Raw genomic sequence first — 19,923 nt, 5'->3', positions numbered from 1 at the left:
AACAAGACAAAGACCTTCAGAAATCAATAGATTAAAATGTTCCTTTAGAAAACAGGTCATTCTGAATCCACAGTCTTGCAGCTACGTGCCGGCTCAGCGAGATACACAGCCACAGTGGTGAGAAAACCAATGCCAGAATGGCCAGCAAGGTTCCTGAATGAAACACATGGACATAGCGACAATACATTGGTACTTATCTCACACCCTCCCTAATGGATTCCCTTCCACCTGGCATTGTGGGTTAATTCACAGGGAATGGACTATAGCGATTCAGGAAGGCAGCTCACCACCACCTTCTCAAGGGGCAACTAGGGATGGGCTATCAATGCTGGCCAGCCAGTGACGCCCAAGTCCCACAAATGAATAAAAATAAGCCACCAAAAGAGATGAGTAGGGAACTGTTCATACCTACCGATAATGGAAATGATCACCACCACAAAATCAAATATGTTCCAGCCAATGGTAAAGAAGTACTGCCTCAGGGCAATAATTTTGAGAGAGGACTCAGCAGTGAAGAGCACAATGAAGATAATGTTGATGATGAAGAGTATATTCTTCTTGTACTGATCCATGTCGTCAGTCTCCACCATCATCGTCAACATGTTGAGGCAGATCAGGAACATGATGAAAATGTCAAAGGCTTGCTTTGTAACCAGGTCGAAGATTAACCCTTGGAATTTATTCTAGGAAGTGGGAAGGGGGCAAACACAAAACACAAGAGTACGGCATTGTCACATTCTGGCTGGTAAAAAGATATTGTTTTGTAAAAACAATTACCTCCAGTATTTATGACCTTAAGACCTGAAGAGATAGGAACAGGAGGAAGTGGTTTGGCCATCTCAGCTGATCCAACATTCCTCCTGTTCACTTTCCTGCCAGAGAGTTCTAGAGTCATCTGGCACAGAAACAGACCCTGCGGTTCAACCAGTCCAGGCCGAACATAATCCCAAACTAAACTCATCCCACCTGCCTGTGCTTAGCCCATCTACTACCAACATTTCTTTTCCATATACTTATCCAAATGCCTTTTAAACATTGTATCTGCATCCACTGCTCTCTCTGGAAGTTTATCCCACACACAAACCACTCTCTGTATAAAAAAAACTACTCATGTGCGATTTTAAATCTTTCTCTCACCTCAAAAATGTCCCCTGGTCTTGAAATCCCCAACCCTAGGGAAAATACATCTGCTATTCACCCTATCCATGCCCCTCATGATTTTATAAACCGTTATAAGGTCACCCCTCAACCTCCTCTGTTCCAGTGAAAGAAGTCCCGGCCTATTCAGCGTCTACTTATAACACAAACCCTGCAGACCCAGCAACACCCTGGTAAATCTCTTCTGAACTCTCTCCAGCTTACTAATATCCTTCCTATAACATGGTGACCAGAACTGCACACAGTACTCCAGGAGAGGTCTCACCAATGTCCTGTACACCCTCAGCACGACATCCCAACTCCTACACTCCGAGGTCTGAGCAATGACAGCAAGCATAATTAACATATTGTCTGTATGTGATACAAACTTCAAAGAATTATGTACATGAACCCTTGGTCTCTCTGTTCTATAACACTACTCAAGACCCTACTTTTAATAGTATAATTCCTGCCCTTTGCCCCCTTATTCCTTAATTCCCTGATTGATCAAGAATCTATCAATCTCGGCCTTGAAAATCCACAAGGACCCTGCCCCTCTAGCTCTTTATGGCAAGGAGTTCCCAAAACCCACAATCCTCTGAGAGAAGAAATTCCTCCCATCTCGGTCTTAAATTGGCACCCCTTTATTCTCAGACTGTACCCTCTGGACCCTCCCATGAGGAGAAACATCCTCTCAGCATTCACCCTGTCAAGGCCCTTCACAATCCTGGATCACCTCTCAGTTCCTGCCCTCCCCTGATAGTGGACCCCAGCTGCAGTCAGGGATACATTCCTTTTGAAAAGATGTCAAGGTTATGGAGAAATTACAGAGAAGATTTGCTAGGAACAAACAATTGAAAAGGGAGCTCAGAGTGTCGCAGATGCTTTATGTCCTGAAATAAAAACAGAAAATGCAGGAAATACTCAGCAGGTTACTCAATATATATGGATGGGGAGACAGAGTTAATGTATCAGCTCTGTGATCTTCAGTCAGGCCTGAGAATAGTTAGAGATGTAATAGGTCTTGAATAAGGAGTAGGTGGGACAAGGACAAATGGAAGGTCTGTGAATTAATCAACTTATCTCTACTCCTCACGATTATATAAATGGTAGAACGTGAAGACTGCAGATGCTGGAGATCAGAGTCGAAAAGGGTAGTGCTGGAAAAGCACAGCAGGTCAGGCAGCATCCGAGGAGCAGGTGAATTGAGATTTCGGGCATAAGCCCTGATTGTATAAACGTCTATAAAGTCAACCCTCAGCCTCCTAAGCTGCATGGAAAAAAGTCTCAATCTATCCAGCCTCTCCTAACTCAACCTTTCCAGACTCGGTAACACCTTTGTAAATCTTTATTGCACTCTTTCCAGTTTAATAATATCCTCACTACCGCAGGGCAACCAGAGGTGTACTCAGTATTCCAAATGTGGCCTGACCAATGTCCTGTACAGCGGTGACATCATGTCCCAACTCAGTGCTTTTAAGAAGGTAACTCATGATAGGCTCATTCAGAAGCTTAAGATGCAAGAGATCCCCAGTGACTTGGCCCCGTGGATTCAGAATTGTCTTGCCTATAGAACACAAAGGATAGTAGAGGAAGGGAGTTTTTCTGGCTGGAGATCTGGGATTAATAGTGTTCCACAGGGATCCATACTGGGACCTCTGCGGTTTGTGATATGTGTAAATGACTTGGATGAGAATGTAGTTGGGTGGCTAGTAAGTGTGCAGATGACACAAAGATCGGTGGATAGTGTAGAAGGTTGTCAAAGGATATGGCAAGATATAGATCAGTTGCAGATATGGGCAGAGAAATGGCAGATGGGGCAAGTGTGAGGGGCACTTTGGGAGATCAAATGTTAAGGAAAAGTACACAGTTTATGGCAGGACCCTGATCAACATTAATGTACAGAAGGATCTTGGGGTTCAAGTCCATAGCTCCTAGAAAGAGGCCACACAATTAGATAGGGTGGTACAGAAGGCACATGGCATGCTTGTCTTTATTGGTCGGGGAATTGAGTACAAGAGTCAGGATGTCATGTTGCAGCTTTGTAAGGCTATGGTGAGGCCTCAGTAAAGCATTCAATTCTGTCACCACATTACAGGAAGGATGTGGAGGCTTTAGAGAGAGTACAGAAGAGGTTTACCCGGATGTTCCCTGGATTAGAGGGTTTGAGCGACAGGGTGAGGCTAGAAAAACTCAGGTTGTTTTATCTGGAGCGGCGGAGGCTGAGGGGAGACTTGAAAGAAGTCTACAAAAATATGGGATGCATAGATTGGGTTGATGCACAGGATTTTCCCAGATTGGAAATGTTTAATACTGTGGGGGCATGCATTTAAAAGGTGAGAGGGGGAAAGTTCAAAGGAGATGGGAGGGACAAGATTTATACACAGAGAGTGGTAGGAGTCTGGAATGTGCTGCCAGGCGGTGGATGCAGATACATTTGGGGTGTTTAAGGGACTTTTAGATAAGCTCATGGATATGTAAGGAATGGGGGGATATGGACCAAGGGCAGGCAGGAAGGATTGGTTTAATTTGTTGTCATGTTTGGCACAACTCAGTAGGCCAAAGGACCCATTCCTGTGCCGTACTGTAACACCTTGATCACCAGCCTGCCTAGTGAAACACCACTATTAAGAAACGATGGACCTGCACCCCTATGTCTCTTTGTTCGACAACACTCCCAGGGGGCAAGTTTTTCACACAGAGGGTGGTGCGTATGTGGAACGAGCTACTAGAGGAAGTGGTAGAGGTGGGTACAATTACACATTTAATAGATATTGGGGCAAGTACATGGATAGGAAATGTTCCAACATTCTGAGGGACATGGGCCAATTGTAGGGAAATGGGACTAGTTCAGTTCAGGAAACCCGGTCAGCATGGATGAGTCGGGTCGAAGGGTCTGTTTCCATGCTGTATGACTCTATATTAGGGGAGAAAAGTCAGTCCTTCAGAACTAAAGGTGATGGAGTAAGAACTGAGCCAAAGGATCAAAAGATTCTAACTAAAAGCAATAATAAGAGAAAAGAAAATCAATACAAGCAAAGAGAAGGAAATAAATAGGAAATGAAAGTAGCAAATGGATAACAAGGTAATGGCAGAAACTTTGAGCATGTATTTTCTATTTGTTTTCACACTCGAGGTCACAAAACAACATCCCAAGAATAGTATAAAATAAAAAGGAGGAAGAAATCTAAAGCAATTGTGATGACCAGAGATAAAGTACCAGAAAAAAATAGTGTTAAGTTCCCTGAAACTGAAGACCTGCATCCTAGAGTCTTAAAAGTTCTGGTTGCAGAACTCGTGGGTGCATTGGTATTAATCACTCAAAAAAAAAATCCCATGCTTCAGGAAGGTAGAGTAGAGAGTTGCAAATGTAATGTCTCTACTTTAGAAAGGAGGGTAAGGGGGTGGGGGTGGGGTAGAAGACAATAGGAAACTGAAGGCCAGTTCTCCGAATACCTGTCATTGGACAAACGCCAGAATTCATAATTAAGAAAGCAACAGCAGGACGTTAGAAAACCAGACCACGATAAAGCTCGGATGGAGGATTGGCTGAACAATAGGGAAGAGGGTCAAGGGGAACTGGGTCATTTTCAGGTCAACAAACCATAGCATACGGAATGTCACTTTTCATTGCATTTTATCGTAAAAATACAAATTCTAAACTCTAAGGAGTTAGTGCTAGGTTCTTTAACATTTACTGCTTATATTCAGGATTGGACGAAGGGACAGTGTATTGTAAGCAAATTTTCTGAAAAATCAGTAGGAGGAGGACACAAGAAACTTGCAGTGGAATATAGATAAAGTGGGCAGAAAATTGGCAGATAGAATATAATGTAAGGAAAGTATGAGGATTTCTACTTTAGAAGGAATAGCAGAGAAGTAGAATGTTACTTAAATGGAGAGACACGTCAGAGTTTTGTGGTGCAGAGGGATCTGGGTGACCTTGTACATGAACTACACAAAATTGGCATGCAGATACAGCAAGTAATTATTTTATTGGAGAAAAGGTCTAAGACTAAAAGTAGGGAAGTCCAATCAAACCCATTGGACTTCCAAGTTTGTTTTCCTTATTTAAGATGCTTTGGATGCAGTGCACAGAAGGTTCACTTGGCTGAGGAAAGGTTACGGAAATTGGAGCCACAGTTCAGAAGAAAGAGCAGTGATTCACATGGGGACAGATAAGTTTCAAAGGGGGCTTGACACGGGAGGTGCTGAGAAGATGTTTCCCCTTGTGGGAAGCGTCAAACCAGAGTGCACAACCTTAGAATAAAAAGTTCTCCCATTTAAGGAGAAATTCCATCTTTCAGAGATTCTTTAATCTTTGGAAATCTCTACTCTGGAGAAAGGAGAGTTGGTCATCAAAGGCTGAGTTGGATGGATGTTTAGTTGACCAGTGACATGCAGAAAAGTGGAGTTGAGACCATGATCAGATCAGCTGTCAGCTTATCGAGTGCAGAACATGGCTTCTATATCTTATAATCACAGGTCACCAGGGAGGTGATGGCTGAGAGATACTATCATTAAGCTAATACCCCAGAGACCCAGCTAGTATCCTGGAACCCAGATCCAAATCTTTATACCTGGATTGATGAAAGCAAGCATGCCATACGCCTCCCTTACCAGCTTATCCACATGTATTGTCACCTTCAGGGCGCTGTGAACCTACACCCTATGCTCGCTCTGTATATCAGTGCTCCTAAGGGTTCTGCCATTCACTGTATACTTTCCTCTTTTTGAGGAAAATGATTTAATATTCCAGTTCCACTTAAGCCCCAACAGTTTTTAAAACCTTCACAAATGACCTTGTCTTGTGCAGTGACATGACAGAGCCAGTGCAATATGGAAAGCTCTGGAGATCTAGTATTACACATGGTGACTTTAAAGGACATCTCCCAAACTCAACATTACAGCACCTTTCCTCTGGTTCTTACCAAAGGCCTGGGGATTGGTTTCTGAGGCTTCTTCGAACCCAGTTTCTTCATGGCATTGTAATATTTCTTCTGTTCCTCCGTCATGAAGATGTCCTGACCCCCGAGGTATAGGAAAGAAAGGATGGCATCGTTATTTTTTTCAAACAGCAAAACTGCGACCCTTAACCCAAGAATTGCAACACTGGATGATGGACTAAGGTAGCCTAAGAGCTGGAAGGTGGCACAAATGCCCTCTTTTGTCCAAAAATGCCTCGAGCCTGGCACATAAATGGGGCTTGCTGTAGTAAATCCACCACAGAGGCTGAGGAAATTCAGTGTGTGCATAAAGAAAGCATCCTATCTGGATGCACCACAACGCGGTATTCCAATTGCCCAGTCCATCTCACAAACCAACCTTCCATCCATTGACTCCATCGACACTTCCCACTGCATCGGGAAGGCAGCCAACATCATCAAAGACCCCTCCCACCCCAGTTACACTGTCTTCCATTGGACAGAAGATATAAAAGTTTTAAAACAAGAATGAATAGGTTCAAGAACAGCTTCTTATCTGCTGTTAACTGGATGTCTGAAATGGTAACTCTGATCTCTCTCTCTGCACCTTCTCTACAGCTATAACACTGTATTCTGCACTCCATTCTGCTATCTTGAAGCACTTTGTATGATATGATCTGCCTGTGTAGAATGCAAAACAACACTTTTCACTGTATCTCAGTAAATGTGGCAGCAATAAATCAGTCAAATCTATCTCAGAGGGCATGCACTCTTCACAATCAGCTCCACGTGATGGGTGTGGCCCTTGCTTTGCTGATGATGTATGGGATTACCAGTCCTACAGCAATGACAAGCTTGGACTTCACTAAGTTGAGCTGGGCTGTGTCCAGCTGGCCTCCAAGCACATTGACTTGGCTGAACAGTTTGTGTGCGGGCAGAAAGGTAGATACCCCACCCTGGGGATTCCTAAGCTTAAGCACAGAGGAGGTGATGGCCACGTGGTATTATCACTGGATTGTTAATCCGGAGACCCTGGTATTATTCTGGGGATCTGAGTTTATTTCCCCAGTTGATGGAATTTGAACTCATGCTAAAAAAAATTCTGGAATTAGGAATCTGATGATGACCATGAATCCATTGTCAATTTGTTGGGGAAACACCCCTCTGGTTCACTAATGTCCTTTAGAGATGGAAACTGCCACCTTTACCTGGTTGGGCCTACACGTGACTCCAGACCCACAGCAATGTGGTTGACTTTTGACTTCCCTCTAAACAATAAATGCTAGCCTAGCCAGTGATGTCCTCATCCCTTCAATGCATATAAAAAAAAATTCTCTGCATCAGGGCTTTTAAGACTTTGAAGCAGATGGTTTTGTCAAGCTTGGGACATCCCACTAACCAAGGGTAAATCATGTCAGAAGTGTCCTGGTACTTATCTTTTTCTTCTGTTGGTTGAAGTTATCGATGATGACACCAATGAAGAGATTCAAGGTGAAGAAAGAGCCGAATATGATGAAGATTACAAAGTACACATACATGTACTTGTTGGTCTCATAATCAGGCTGCTCATCAATCTACAAAAGCAACAGAATCATGAATCTGAGCCAAAGAAGCTGAACATAAATTTGAGGAGCAGCCTTCAATTCAGCAACACTCAGCCCTTTAGGCTCAATATTTGAATTCAACAACTCAGACCACTCCCAGTTTTCTTTAGACATTGTTTTCCTTAATACTTAAAACTCTCTTCATCTTGTGTTTCTTTCCTTGTCCCATTTCCAGACCACCCCCTACCCCAAGCTTCCTTCAGCCTTACACCACCATCCCTTGTGTTTTAGTTTTCCTTCAATCTTCCATCTTGTCTTATTTTGGGCCTGATCCAGTCTGAGGCCCGGCCCAGTCTGAGGCCCGGCCCAGTCTGAGGCCCGACCCAGTCTGAGGCCCGACCCAGTCTGAGGCCCGGCCCAGTCTGAGGCCCGGCCCAGTCTGAGGCCCGGCTCACTTACAGGCTTCGCCCAGTCTGAGGCTGGCACAGTCTGAGGCCTGATCCAGTCTGAGGCCGGCCTGTTAGAGGCCTGGCCCAGTCAGAGGCCTGGCCCAGTCAGAGCCCTGACCTAGTCTGAAGCCTCAGCAGTGTCACTGGGTGAAGTGGGTGCTGCTGAGCTGAGCAGAAGACATTGTGGTTCTGACAGACAATTCAAAAATAATATGGCAAGGCAGGAATGCCCAGAGTCAAAACTTTGGGCTCCAGAACATCTAGTTGCAATGTTTCCTAATGCATTGAATTTGGTAGTACCGTCGCTGTAGAGTCCCCTCCCTAAGGCACTATATCTCTCTGTTCCCCTTTAGGACATCCCCTAAATCTTTCCTTCAGGTTTTGGTCATCTGGCCTTACACCTCCTTTAATAGTCTGGTGTCACATTTCCTTGAATAAAAGAGCCACCAAGCACCTGAGGATGCTTTTTGGTATTAAAGGCACCATAATAATGCAAGTTGTTGTTGTTGTCTTGAACATGGTGGTGAGACCAAAGGTGACGAGAGATAAGACAGTCCCCAGGGGAGATGGAGAGGGCTGAATCGTTGATGCTTTTTTCCAATCTATTCAACCCCCAGCTCCTCGTACCCCAGTGTCTGAAGGTGGCAGGGGTTCATTGTGGGTTCACCGATGTCCCCATGGAACAGGCTGTTTGCCACTGGAGAGGCCATTGGATGGATCATGGATGGCCCAAAAAAGATGGACACTCCCAGAGGCTGCAGGGAGACTGACCGGGTTACCTTTGTGAATCACTGTCGTATCTGCACTGCAGCAACACTGAACACCCCCAACCAGTCCCCACTTCCAGTAAAGTGCCCCCTGGAGGCAGGAAGGGTCCCTGTGGCTCATTGAGGCTCTGGTCAATCAAGTGGCCACTCTACCAGCTTTCCCACGACTAGCTAAATTGCCTGATGGTGACGTGACAATAGGCACTCCCTGATGCTTCCCCACTCTATTTTGACAGGCTTACTGTCTCCTAGCCCATCACCCAATCTGGTAAAAATCAGACCTGTTTATCTCACTGTGTCATTCTGTTTAACCTTCAAAGCTATCTGTGGGTCAAGTCTTTATAATGGCATGGTCGATCAGTGGTTAGCATTGCTACCTCATGATGGCTGAGACCTGGGTTCGATTCCTGCATTGGGTGACTGTCTGTGTGGAGTTTGCACATTCTCCCCACGTCAGTGTGGGTTTGCTCTGGTGTCCTCCCACAATCCAAAGATGTATAGGTTAGGGTGAACCGGCCATGCTAAATTGCCCATAGTGTTAAGTGCATAGTCAGAGGTACATATAGGGTAGGGGAATGGGTCTGGGTGCGTTACTCTTTGGAGGGTCAGTGCGGACATGTTGGGCCAAATGGCCTGTTTCATACCATAGGGAATCTAATCTTATAGCTTCAGTGTGACTGACTAGAAACAGAGCATTTTGTGATATTTCTGAGTGACGGGGAGAGGTGATGGCCCACTGGTGTTATCGCTGGACTGTTAATCCAGAGACCCAGATCATGTTCCAGGGACCTGGGTTTGAATCCAGCCAAGGTAGATGGTGAAATTAAAATTCAACTTAAACCAACAACCTGGAATTAGGGGAGGGGGAAAAAGAAAACCATCTGGTTCCCTAATGCCCTATGTGGAAGGAAACTGCCAGCCTGACCTGGTCTGGCCTACATGTGACTCCAGATCCATCGCAATGTTTGACTCTTAACAGCCATCTGGTCAGATTAGATTAGATTCCCTACAGTGTGGAAACAGGCCCTTCAGCCCAGCAAGTCCACACTGACCCTCCAAAGAGTAACCCACCCAGACCCATTCCCCTCTGACTAATGCACCTGACACTAGGGGCAATTTAGCATGTCTGATTCACCTGACCCACACATCTTTGGACTGTGGGAGGAAACCTGCACAGACACAGGGAGAATGTGCAAACGCCACGCAGACAGACACCCTGGCTGGGCTCGAACCTGGGATCCTGGTGCTGTGAGGCAGCAGTGCTAACCACTGAGGCACCATGCCACCTAATTAAGGGCAGGCAATAAATATTGGCCTAGCCACTGATGCCCTCTTCTCTGAATGAATAAAGGAACTTTTAGAAAGTCTCTGCATAAGTGCAATGTCTCAATGATCAGCTTATAGAGGTGATGGCATTTTGTAGGTTAGTCCTGTTCTGGAATCTTCTGGCCTGCTGTTCCTAAAGCAGACAATGAAGTTCCTGCTGCTGATGATGAAAAAGCAAGTTCCTGCCTTATTGCTGGATAAGCTGTTAAGCACGTCGCTGGAAGGTCATGAAGGCCAATATTGTCAGTGCAGTACTGAGGAAATGCAGCCTGGGTCACCTGCTCAAATAACTAAGAGTCTAACCAGACTCTCCTATGCACCCGCAACATTCAGGCATTGCCAGCAACCGGGAGAAGGTTGACCCTTGCTCTCTACCTTTTCCTTCTCTGTCCTGTATAGAAACTGGAATGTAATGAGACGTGATGTACTCACATTTCGTGAATCAACAGCAGCGTACATTATTAACGTCCAGCCCTTAAACGTTGCCTGGAAAAATAAAACAGAAAAAGCATTTAAAGAGAGCGTTACAGAACTTGCCATCTAGCTCCGAATCTAGGGCTTTGGAAATATTCCAGTAACACGTCGGATCCAGCAAAAAGTCCTACTCTTTCGGAAATCCAGGGTTCAGTGTGGGGAAAAATGCAAACATTCACTTTGCCCTCGAGGATAGGTTAAAAATGTGTGTTGATAGAATCTGAGAATGGGAATTCTCAAATCGAAGGGCATCTAACTTTCTGTACTCAGTTTCCTGCCTGGCAGCTGACCTCCCCAGTTCAAAGGTGAATGTAACTCCTCATCTTTTCAATACTATCCGTCAAAGTGAAAGCCTGTGTTTAATTTGCTCAGTTTTCTCGCATTAAGCTGCATCACTAATTTCAGCAATTGTTCTATTGGAACAAAAACAGAAAACTCAGCAGGTCTAACATACCTGTGGAGAAAAATCAGAGTTAACCTTTAGGGTCCAGTAACCCTTCCTCAGAATCCACTGGATCCATTGGCTTCATTGTCCAATTGGATTCTTTTATGCCTGTAACCCAGTTAAGACTCCTCCTATCAAAGCTGTCCTTACTCGACCTCTCGTACTGTAACACCTCACTCTCGCCTACATTGGAATTCATTCGCTGTTATAGTCCAATTCAGTATATTGACCATTTTTGTTCTTGTTTCTTTTGTCATACCTTTTCACATTATTAACAGTATTGTGCCCCAGACCCTCAAATGGGTACAAACTGCATTTTGAAACTGCATTCAGTCCGAATGGTCTTTGTGAATTTTGTACAGCAGTGTACTGATCCCGGCGGAATACAACTTCCAACCATTTGCCAATCAAGTGACTACATTTAGCCTGGCTGTCTATTCTGCAGGCTGCCTGCTCTCTGTTCTATTTGTTGACCCTGACTTTGCATACTCTGAGCTTAGTCATGAGTCTACCATGCTGTACTTTAGTGAAGGAATTTTACAAATGCAAATATTTTTAAACTATTATGTTATCCTTGCCTTGTGTTTCTGTTACTATTCAAAGAATTCAAACAGGATGTGTCTTTTGAAATCTGTGCCAAATACTCTATTATATTCTTAGTTTTTTTGTTTGCACCTACCTTACTGAAGCTAATTGCTTCATCGTTCCCTGAATTAGTTCTATCTTCCTATTTAGATATAGTGGTGAGTGGTGAGGGAACCCAGCATTTGGCATTCAGTTTATTGGCAGCTGGTTTTTGTAAGCTGTTGAATGGAGACTTGCTCTAATCTAGTGTCTGATCCAGCACAGCACCCCCAACACAGTCAGTATCGCTTTATCATTGGGAAAGATTGAAGAATCCACACTGAGACAGTGTAGAATCTCAACTAGGGAACATCAAGCAGATTTAAGTCATGTTCAGAAAGCATATTAAAGTTAGCAAAGCCAAAAAGAATTAAGAGGGAAGGAGAGAAGAGACTGATTAAAATAGTGTAAAAGAAAGTTCAGAAAGCTCCCAACATCAGGTGGCACAGTGGCTCAGTGGTTAGCATTGCTGCCTCATAGCACCAGGGCCCTGGGTTCAATTCCTGCCTTGGGCAACTATCTGTGTGGAGTTTGCACACTCTCCCTGTGTCTGTGTGGGTTTCCTCTGGGTGCTCTAGTTTCCTCCCACAGTCCTAAAATGTGCATGTTAGGTGAATTGGCCATGCTAAATTGCCTGTAGTGTTAGGTGCATTAGTGAGGGAGGTGGGTTGCCCTTTGGAGGGTCAGTGTGGACTTGTTGGGCTGAAGGGCCTGTTTCCACACTGTAGGGAATCTAATCATGAATGTTGGTGGAATAAGGCTCCAGACTAGTAAAGTTAAATTTACTCAAGTTGTTTGACAGCAACTATCAGTTTTCACAAAGTCAAGAATTCACTCACTCCTGGAAGTATCAATTTGAAGTTTTAATGCAAAGCTAATTATTATATGATTTCAGTCCCAAGTCTATCAGTGAGGCCTATCAGTATCAATCCTGACGAAGAACTTTTGCCCAATTTGTCGATTCTCCTGCTCCTAGGATGTTGCCTGACCTGCTGTGCTTTTCCAGCACCACACTCTCGACTCTATCAGTATCAAGTCTGTTCAGTACCAGGTCTCTCACAACAGTGGTGGAATGGGGTGTCTGATGGGAACTGCTGGATGTCTGTGATTAATGTACATGTGTAGACTCAGAAAATTGCTCTCTGGTTTATATTATAATAAAGGTAAATGCTGACACTTTCATCAATATTGTTAATAATAAGTGTTCACAACAGGTCAGAGAAGATTTTTTTTAGATTAGACTTACAGTGTGGAAACAGGCCCTTCGGCCCAACAAGTCCACACTGACCCGCCGAAGCGCAATCCACCCATACCCCTACATTTACCCCTTACCTAACACTACGGGCAATTTAGCTTGGCCAATTCACCTGACACGCACATCTTTGTGACTGTGGGAGGAAACCGGAGCACCCGGAGGAAACCCACGCAGACACGGGGAGAACGTGCAAACTCCACACAGTCAGTCGCCTGAGTCGGGAATTGAACCCGGGTCTAAAGGCGCTGTGAGGCAGCAGTGCTAACCACTGTGCCACCGTGCCACCCACAAGGATGTTGCCAGGGTTGGAGGGTTTGAGATATATGGAGAGGCTGAATAGGCTGGGGCTATTTTCCCTGAAGTGACGGAGGCTGAGGGGTGACCTTATAGAGGTTTATAAAATCATGAAGGGCATGGATAGGGTGAATAGCCAAAGTCTTTTTCCTTGGGTGGGGAGTCCACAAGTAGAGGGGAATAGGTTTAAGGTGAAAGGGGCAAGATTTAAAATGGACCTAAGAGGCAAGCTTTTCACACAGAGGGTGGTGCATGTATGGAATGAGCTGCCAGAGGAAGTGGTGGAGGCTGGTTCAGTTACAACATTTAAAAGGCATCTGGATGGGTATATGAATAGGAAGGGTTTAAAGGGATATGGGCTGGGTGCTAGCAGGTGGGACTAGATTGGGTTGGGATATCTGGGCAGCATGGACGAGTTGGACCGAAGGGTCTGTTCCTGTGCTGTACATCTCTGTGACTCTATGACTTATATGTTTTAGCATTTTGTGATCTACTTAGATTAGGTTAGATTCCCGACAGTGTGGAAACAGGCCATTCAAAGAATAACCCACCCAGACCATTCCCCTATCCTATATTTCTTCCTGACTAACACTATGGGCAATTTATCATTGCCAATTCACCTAACCTGCACATCTTTGGACTGTGGGAGGAAACTGGAACACTTGGAGGAAACTCACGCAGATACGGGGAGAATGTGTAAACTCCACACAGACAGTCGCCCGAGGCAGGAATCGAAGGTGGGTCCTTGGCACTGTAAGGCAGCAGTGCTAACCACTGAGCCACCGTGCTGCCCACTTATGAAGACTGTGAGGGGGATCTGTAAGTTTCTGACAGGACTAGACAGAATAAATACAGAAAGGCTGCTTCGATGACCAGGAAGTCCTGAACCAGAGGTCACAGTTTGAACGTACAGGGGAGGCCATTTCAGATGGAGATGAGGAGAAATGTCTTCACCCAGAGAGTGGTAAGCCTGGGGAATTCTCTGCTACAGAAAGCAGTAGAGCCCAAATTGTTGAATGTTTTCAGGAAGGCGTAAGATATAGTTCTTAGATCTAAAAGGATCAAAGGGGATAAAGTATGAGCAGGGTGTTGAGTTGGATGGTTAGCCATGATGATATTGAATGCAGGAGCACCCTTGCAGGGCCAGGTGGCTGCTATATTCTGTGCTTACTTTGGGGAAACAGAGTGAAGCCTGAATAATAATAATAATAATAATAATAATAACAATACTGCAACGTCCCTCAAAGATTGGGTTAATGTATTTCTGATTTAGATTAAATATTACAGGTCAGCAGGCAAATTGGCTTATTTACAGTGCTGACCCTTTAATCTTCCTTGCTGAGCAATTCATTATGTGACTGTGCACACTGTATATTGATGTACATCTGTAAACGGTATTTTCTGACTCTCTGGTGGACGTTGTTCACTGTCCGAGCCTAATTGCCTTCGAGAAGGTGATGGTGAGCTGCCTTCTTGAACTGCTGCAATGCAGCAATTGAACGGACATATAAGAGTGCTGTTGGGAAGGGAGTGCCATCATTTCACCCAACAGCTGCCGAAAAATGTGACATATTTCCAAGTCAGGAAGGTGAGCAACTTGGAAGGGAACCTGCAGATGGTAGGAGTATCTGCAGCTCTTGCCTTTCTGGTTTGAAGGGACCATGAGGTTGTGTAAAGAGCCATGGTGAGTTGTTGCAGCACATGTTATGGTGTACACTGCTGCTACTGTGGCATGGGGTGCCAATAAAACGAGCTGACCTATCTTGGACGGTGACATAAGATTTTTGATTGCCATCAGCGCTGCACCATTCCAGGGAAGTGGGAAATATTCTGTCACATGCCTGACTCATGCCTTGTGGATGGTGGACAGTTTTAGGGAGTTAGAGATTAACAAGTGTCACTGGGCCTGAAGCGTTAACTCTGATTTCTCTCCATAGATTCTACCGGATATGTTGAGATTTTCCAGCGATCTCTGTTTTTGTTTCAGATTTCCAACACCTGCAGTTCATTTGGTTTTTAATCAGAGTTGAGTGGCTTGCTGCAGGACTTCCAGCCCCTGAACTGCTCTTGTAGCCACAATAAGATATGGCTATTCTAGTCAATGGCAAACCCCAGGGTATTGGTACTGGATGGTTCAGTGAACATAATACCATTGAATGTCAAAGGTGGCAGTTAGAATCACACTTGTTAGAGAAGGTCATTGCCTGGCATTTGCATGGCCTGAATGTTAATTTCCACAGCCTGGATATTGTCCAGATCATGCTGCATAAGGGCACAGACTGCTTCACTATCTGAATAGTTGAAAATAGAATAATCAAAATGTACAGCATGGAAACAGATCCTTTGATCCAACTCATCCATGCCGACCAGATATCCTAAATTAATCTAGCTCCATTTGCCAGCACTTAGCCCATATCCTCTAGCTCCTTCCTATTCATATACCCATCCAGATACCTTTTAAATGTTGTAATTGTATCAGCCCCCACCACTTCCTCTGGCAGCTCATTCCATACACACACCACCGTCTGCCTGAAAAGGTTACCCCTAGGTCACTTTGATGTTCGATTAGATTCCCTACAGTGTGGAAACAGGCCCTTCGGCCCAACAAGTCCACACCAACCCTCCAAAGAGTAACCCACCCAGACCCATTTCCCTCTGACTGATGCACCTAATACTATGGACAATTTAGAATGGCCATTTCACCTGCCCTGCACATCTTTGGACTGTGGGAGGAAACCCACACTGACACACGGAGAATGTGCAAACTCCACAAAGACAGTCGCCCAAGGTGGAATCGAACCTCGTGACTCTGGTGCTATGAGACAGCAGTGCTAACCACTGAGCCACCGCCTCACCTTAAAAATATGCCCTCAAGTTTTGAGCTCCTCTACCCTGGGAGATACTTATCCATATCCCCTCATGATTATATAAACCTCTATTAGGTCATCCCTCAGCCTCTGATATTCCAGGGAAAACATCCTCAGCCTATTCAGCCTCTCCCTATAGCTCAAATCCTCCAACCCTGGCATGTTCTTGCAAAATTTGTTTGGAGCCCTTTCAAGTTTTACAACATCCTTCCGATAGGAAGGAGACCAGAATTGCACACAATATTCCAAAAGTGGTCTAACCAATGTCATGTACAACCACAATATGACCTCCCAACTCCAATACTCAGTACTCTGATCAATAAAGGCAATTATACTGAATGGACTTACAAACTGTTAACATTCACCTGTACCTGTGTTGTTGTTTTTGCCGCTATTTACCTATTATTTACTTATCAATGCTACTTAACTCTGTGATCTGCCTGTATTGCTCGCAAGACAAAGCTTTTCACTGTGCCTCGGTACACGGGACAGTACATTCAATTCAATTCAATACTAAATGACTTCTTCACTATCCTATCTACCTACAACTCTGCTTTCAAAAACTATGAGCCTGCATGCTGAGGTTTTTTTGTTCAGCAACACTCTCTAGGACCTTACCATTATGTAAGTCTTGCCTTGATTTGCCTTTCTAAAATGCAGCACCCTGTATTTATCTAAATTGAACTCCATCTGCCACTCCTCAGCCCATTGGCCCATCTGATCAAGGTACTGAGGTAACCTTTGCTGTGTATTTCTCCTCCAATTTTGGTTTCATCTGCAAACTTACTAATCATACCTCCTATGTTCATATCTAAATCATTTATTAAAATGACAAAAAGCATTGGACCCAGCATCGATCCTTGTGGCATACTACTTATCACAGGCCTCTAGTCTGAAAAGCAACCCTTTACCACCACCCTCTGTCTTCTACCTTTGAGCCAGTTCTGTATCCAAATGGTTAGTTCTCCCTGTATTCCAAGAGATCTAACCTTGCTAATCAGTCTCCCATGGGGTACCTTGTTGAATGCCTTACTGAAGTCCATATAGATCATATCCAGCACTCTGCCCTCATCAATCCTCTTTGTTACTTCTTCAAAAAACTCAATCATGTCAGCGAGACATGATCTGCCACGTAAAAAGCCATTTTGACTATCCCTAATCAGTCCTTGCCTTTCCAAATACATGTACATCCTGTCCATCAGGATTCCCTGCAACAACCTGTCCACTGCCTCCACCAATCTCTGAATTTATTCCCAATTTCAGGCCTCCACAGTATTTTGCTTTTACTTCAAGATTCTTGGTGAACTTTGGTGGAGTACATGCAGAAAGATAGTTTCCCCTTATCAAGCTCACCGGTCTGTAGTTCCCTGGCTTTTCCTGACTACCTTCCTTATTGTAGCATCACGTTAGCCAACCTCCAGTCTCTGGAACCTCACCTGTGACTATCAGTGATGCAAATATCTCAGTAAGAGGCCCAGCAATCACTTCCCTAGCTTCCCACAGGGTACACCTGATCAGGTCCCAGGGAATTGTGCAGTCTTCAGGAATCATTCTCACCTCTCAGATCTAATGATGGAGAGAAGATGATTGATGAAGCAGCCTAATGGTGGCTACAGCCACGTATTGGGATTGTGATCTCCATTAGCTGCAACCATTTTCCTTTGTGTTAGGAGTGACTCCAAGCAGTGGAGGTACTTTCCCTTCTGTATCCATTGACTCTAAATTTGCTTGTTGATGCACTCTTTGATGTCACACTCAATCAAATGCTTCCTTGTTGTCAAGGGCAGTCACTCTCACCTCATCTCTAGACTTCAGTTCCTTTATCCTTGTTTGGAGGGGCGCGACCCTGATGGAACCCAAACTAAGCCAGTGATTAGTAGACAACTGATCTATGAAGAGGATTTGATTGCACCGTCAATGTTACTTTACCTCCCTTTCCGGATGGTTGAAAGTAGCAGGCTGATGGAGTATACGGTGATATGTAAGCTTCCCAGTGTCAGGAAGGAGAACTCCCTTCCAGGGTGAGACACACCCAAATCAGATTAGAATTCAGGAAATTTGGGGACAGTGTGGGAATTCAGTGCAGGAGGGAAGAGATGCTTTTGGTTTCCTTTTTGGCTCATAGTTTGTAAAGTTTTTTTTCTAACAGGATAAATTGAAGCCCAGGGTTGGGATCCCAGAGACAGGAAAACCATGAATTCATTGGTTAGTAATAGCCGCTAATTTGACTATTTTAGGTTATAATCGATTCTGATAAAACATGATAGTCTCGTGTGATCTCGCACGATAAGAAAATCGTGTAATAGCCGTGCCATTTAAACCAATGGGGCCTGAATCGTATTATGGCCAATACAGGTAAGGAAAGTTAGCATTCTACAGCTAACAGTTTAAATTCTTCATTGCCGTCAAAGCCAATTTGTGTTGAAGAAACATGTGTAACAGCAGAACTGAGTGTACCATCAGCTCAGGAGGAATATGAACAGATTACAGACTAAAAGACCAGTCAGAAAGTTTTGAGGAAACAAGTTACAGGCTAACTAAATAAAAATAGAGATGCTGGGCTAGGTAATGCACTGTGACTGTATAATGTGTGAGCTGGTGGATCCCAGCTTTATCTTGTTTAAAAAAAACTTTTGCTGGAAAAGCGCAGCAGGTCAGGCAGCATCCAAGGAACAGGAGATTCGACGTTTCGGGCATAAGCCCTTCTTCAGGAATCATTCCTGAAACGTCAAAACGTCAAATCTCCTGTTCCTTGGATGCTGCCTGACCTGCTGCGCTTTTCCAGCAACACATTTTCAGCTCTGATCTCCAGCATCTGCAGTCCTCACTTTCTCCTCCTAAAAAAGAACTTTACCAACTATGAGCCAAAAGGCCACCAAAAGCATCTCTTCCATTCTGCACTGAATTCCCACACTGATTCCAAATTTCCTGGTTCATGACTGTGGTTCACAGTGACCATGTCTGGAACAAAGGTTGGTTGCTTGAGGAACTCTGGCACAGAGTTAATAAACTAGAGTCTGACCTTCAACCACTGAGACACACCAGGGAGTGGGAGAGTTACCTGGATGCTATGTTTCAGGAAGCAGTCACACCCCTTAGATTAAATACCTCAAATTGGGTCAGTGGGCAGGGACAGGAGGGTGTGACTACAAGCAAGGCAGGTAGAGGAATCCAGGAGGTGCCTCAGCCCTTGAGCTTGAGGTTTGAGATTCTTGCTCTCTGGGTGGATGGGATCATGCGTTATGTGGAGGATGAGCAAACCGACTGTAGCACTGTGGTTGTATGGAGGATGAGCAAACCAACTGTAGCACTGTGGTACAAGAGCCATTCAAGAGGGGCGGTTAAAGAGAAATGTATTTGTAATAGTCAGGGGAATACATCCTGTTGTCTGTGACTAGCATCGAGAGTCCAGAGGACTGCATTGCCTTCTTGGTACCTAGGTTCAGGATCTCTCATCTGGGCTGCAGCAGAACTTGGAGTGGGAGGGAAAAGGTCCAGTACCAGGGAAGGAGGGAACTGTACTGATGGGAGTCCTGGCAAATTGCATAATTAGGCCTGTGGGATAGGGCTTTAAACTGATTAGTTGGGGGGGTGTTGTTGACGATGTTACAAGGTATCACAGTGATGCAGCTGTAAGGGGATCAGGGCTGGGATCTAAATATCCAAGGATGCACATCCTATTGACAGGACAGGCAGATGACCAGAGGGGGCGGTGTTATCTTGCTAGTAAGAAATGAAATTAAATTGATAGCAAGAAGTGATAGAGAGTTGGAAGGCGTAGATTTTGTGTGGGTCGAGTTGAGGAACTGCCGAGGC

General features: G+C 44.6%; 1 protein-coding gene across 1 annotated transcript in view; it reads right to left on the bottom strand.

The window, feature by feature from the left end:
* The window catches only part of scn5lab (sodium channel, voltage gated, type V-like, alpha b), a 367,399-nt gene that overhangs the window by 12,973 nt on the left and 334,503 nt on the right, over nt 1–19,923 (bottom strand). Inside the window, exons 23-26 of the mRNA XM_060825166.1 lie at nt 10,581–10,634; nt 7,499–7,636; nt 6,069–6,173; nt 413–683 (exon numbers count right to left, since the gene is read on the bottom strand). Coding sequence (XP_060681149.1) covers nt 413–683; nt 6,069–6,173; nt 7,499–7,636; nt 10,581–10,634 — 568 coding nt within the window. The remainder of the gene's footprint in view (nt 1–412; nt 684–6,068; nt 6,174–7,498; nt 7,637–10,580; nt 10,635–19,923) is intronic.

This window comes from Hemiscyllium ocellatum, chromosome 5, assembly GCF_020745735.1.
Source record: "Hemiscyllium ocellatum isolate sHemOce1 chromosome 5, sHemOce1.pat.X.cur, whole genome shotgun sequence".
Taxonomy (NCBI): domain Eukaryota; kingdom Metazoa; phylum Chordata; class Chondrichthyes; order Orectolobiformes; family Hemiscylliidae; genus Hemiscyllium; species Hemiscyllium ocellatum.
The sequence above is the reverse complement of the archived record's forward strand: the minus strand, read 5'-3'. Positions and strand labels throughout refer to the sequence as shown.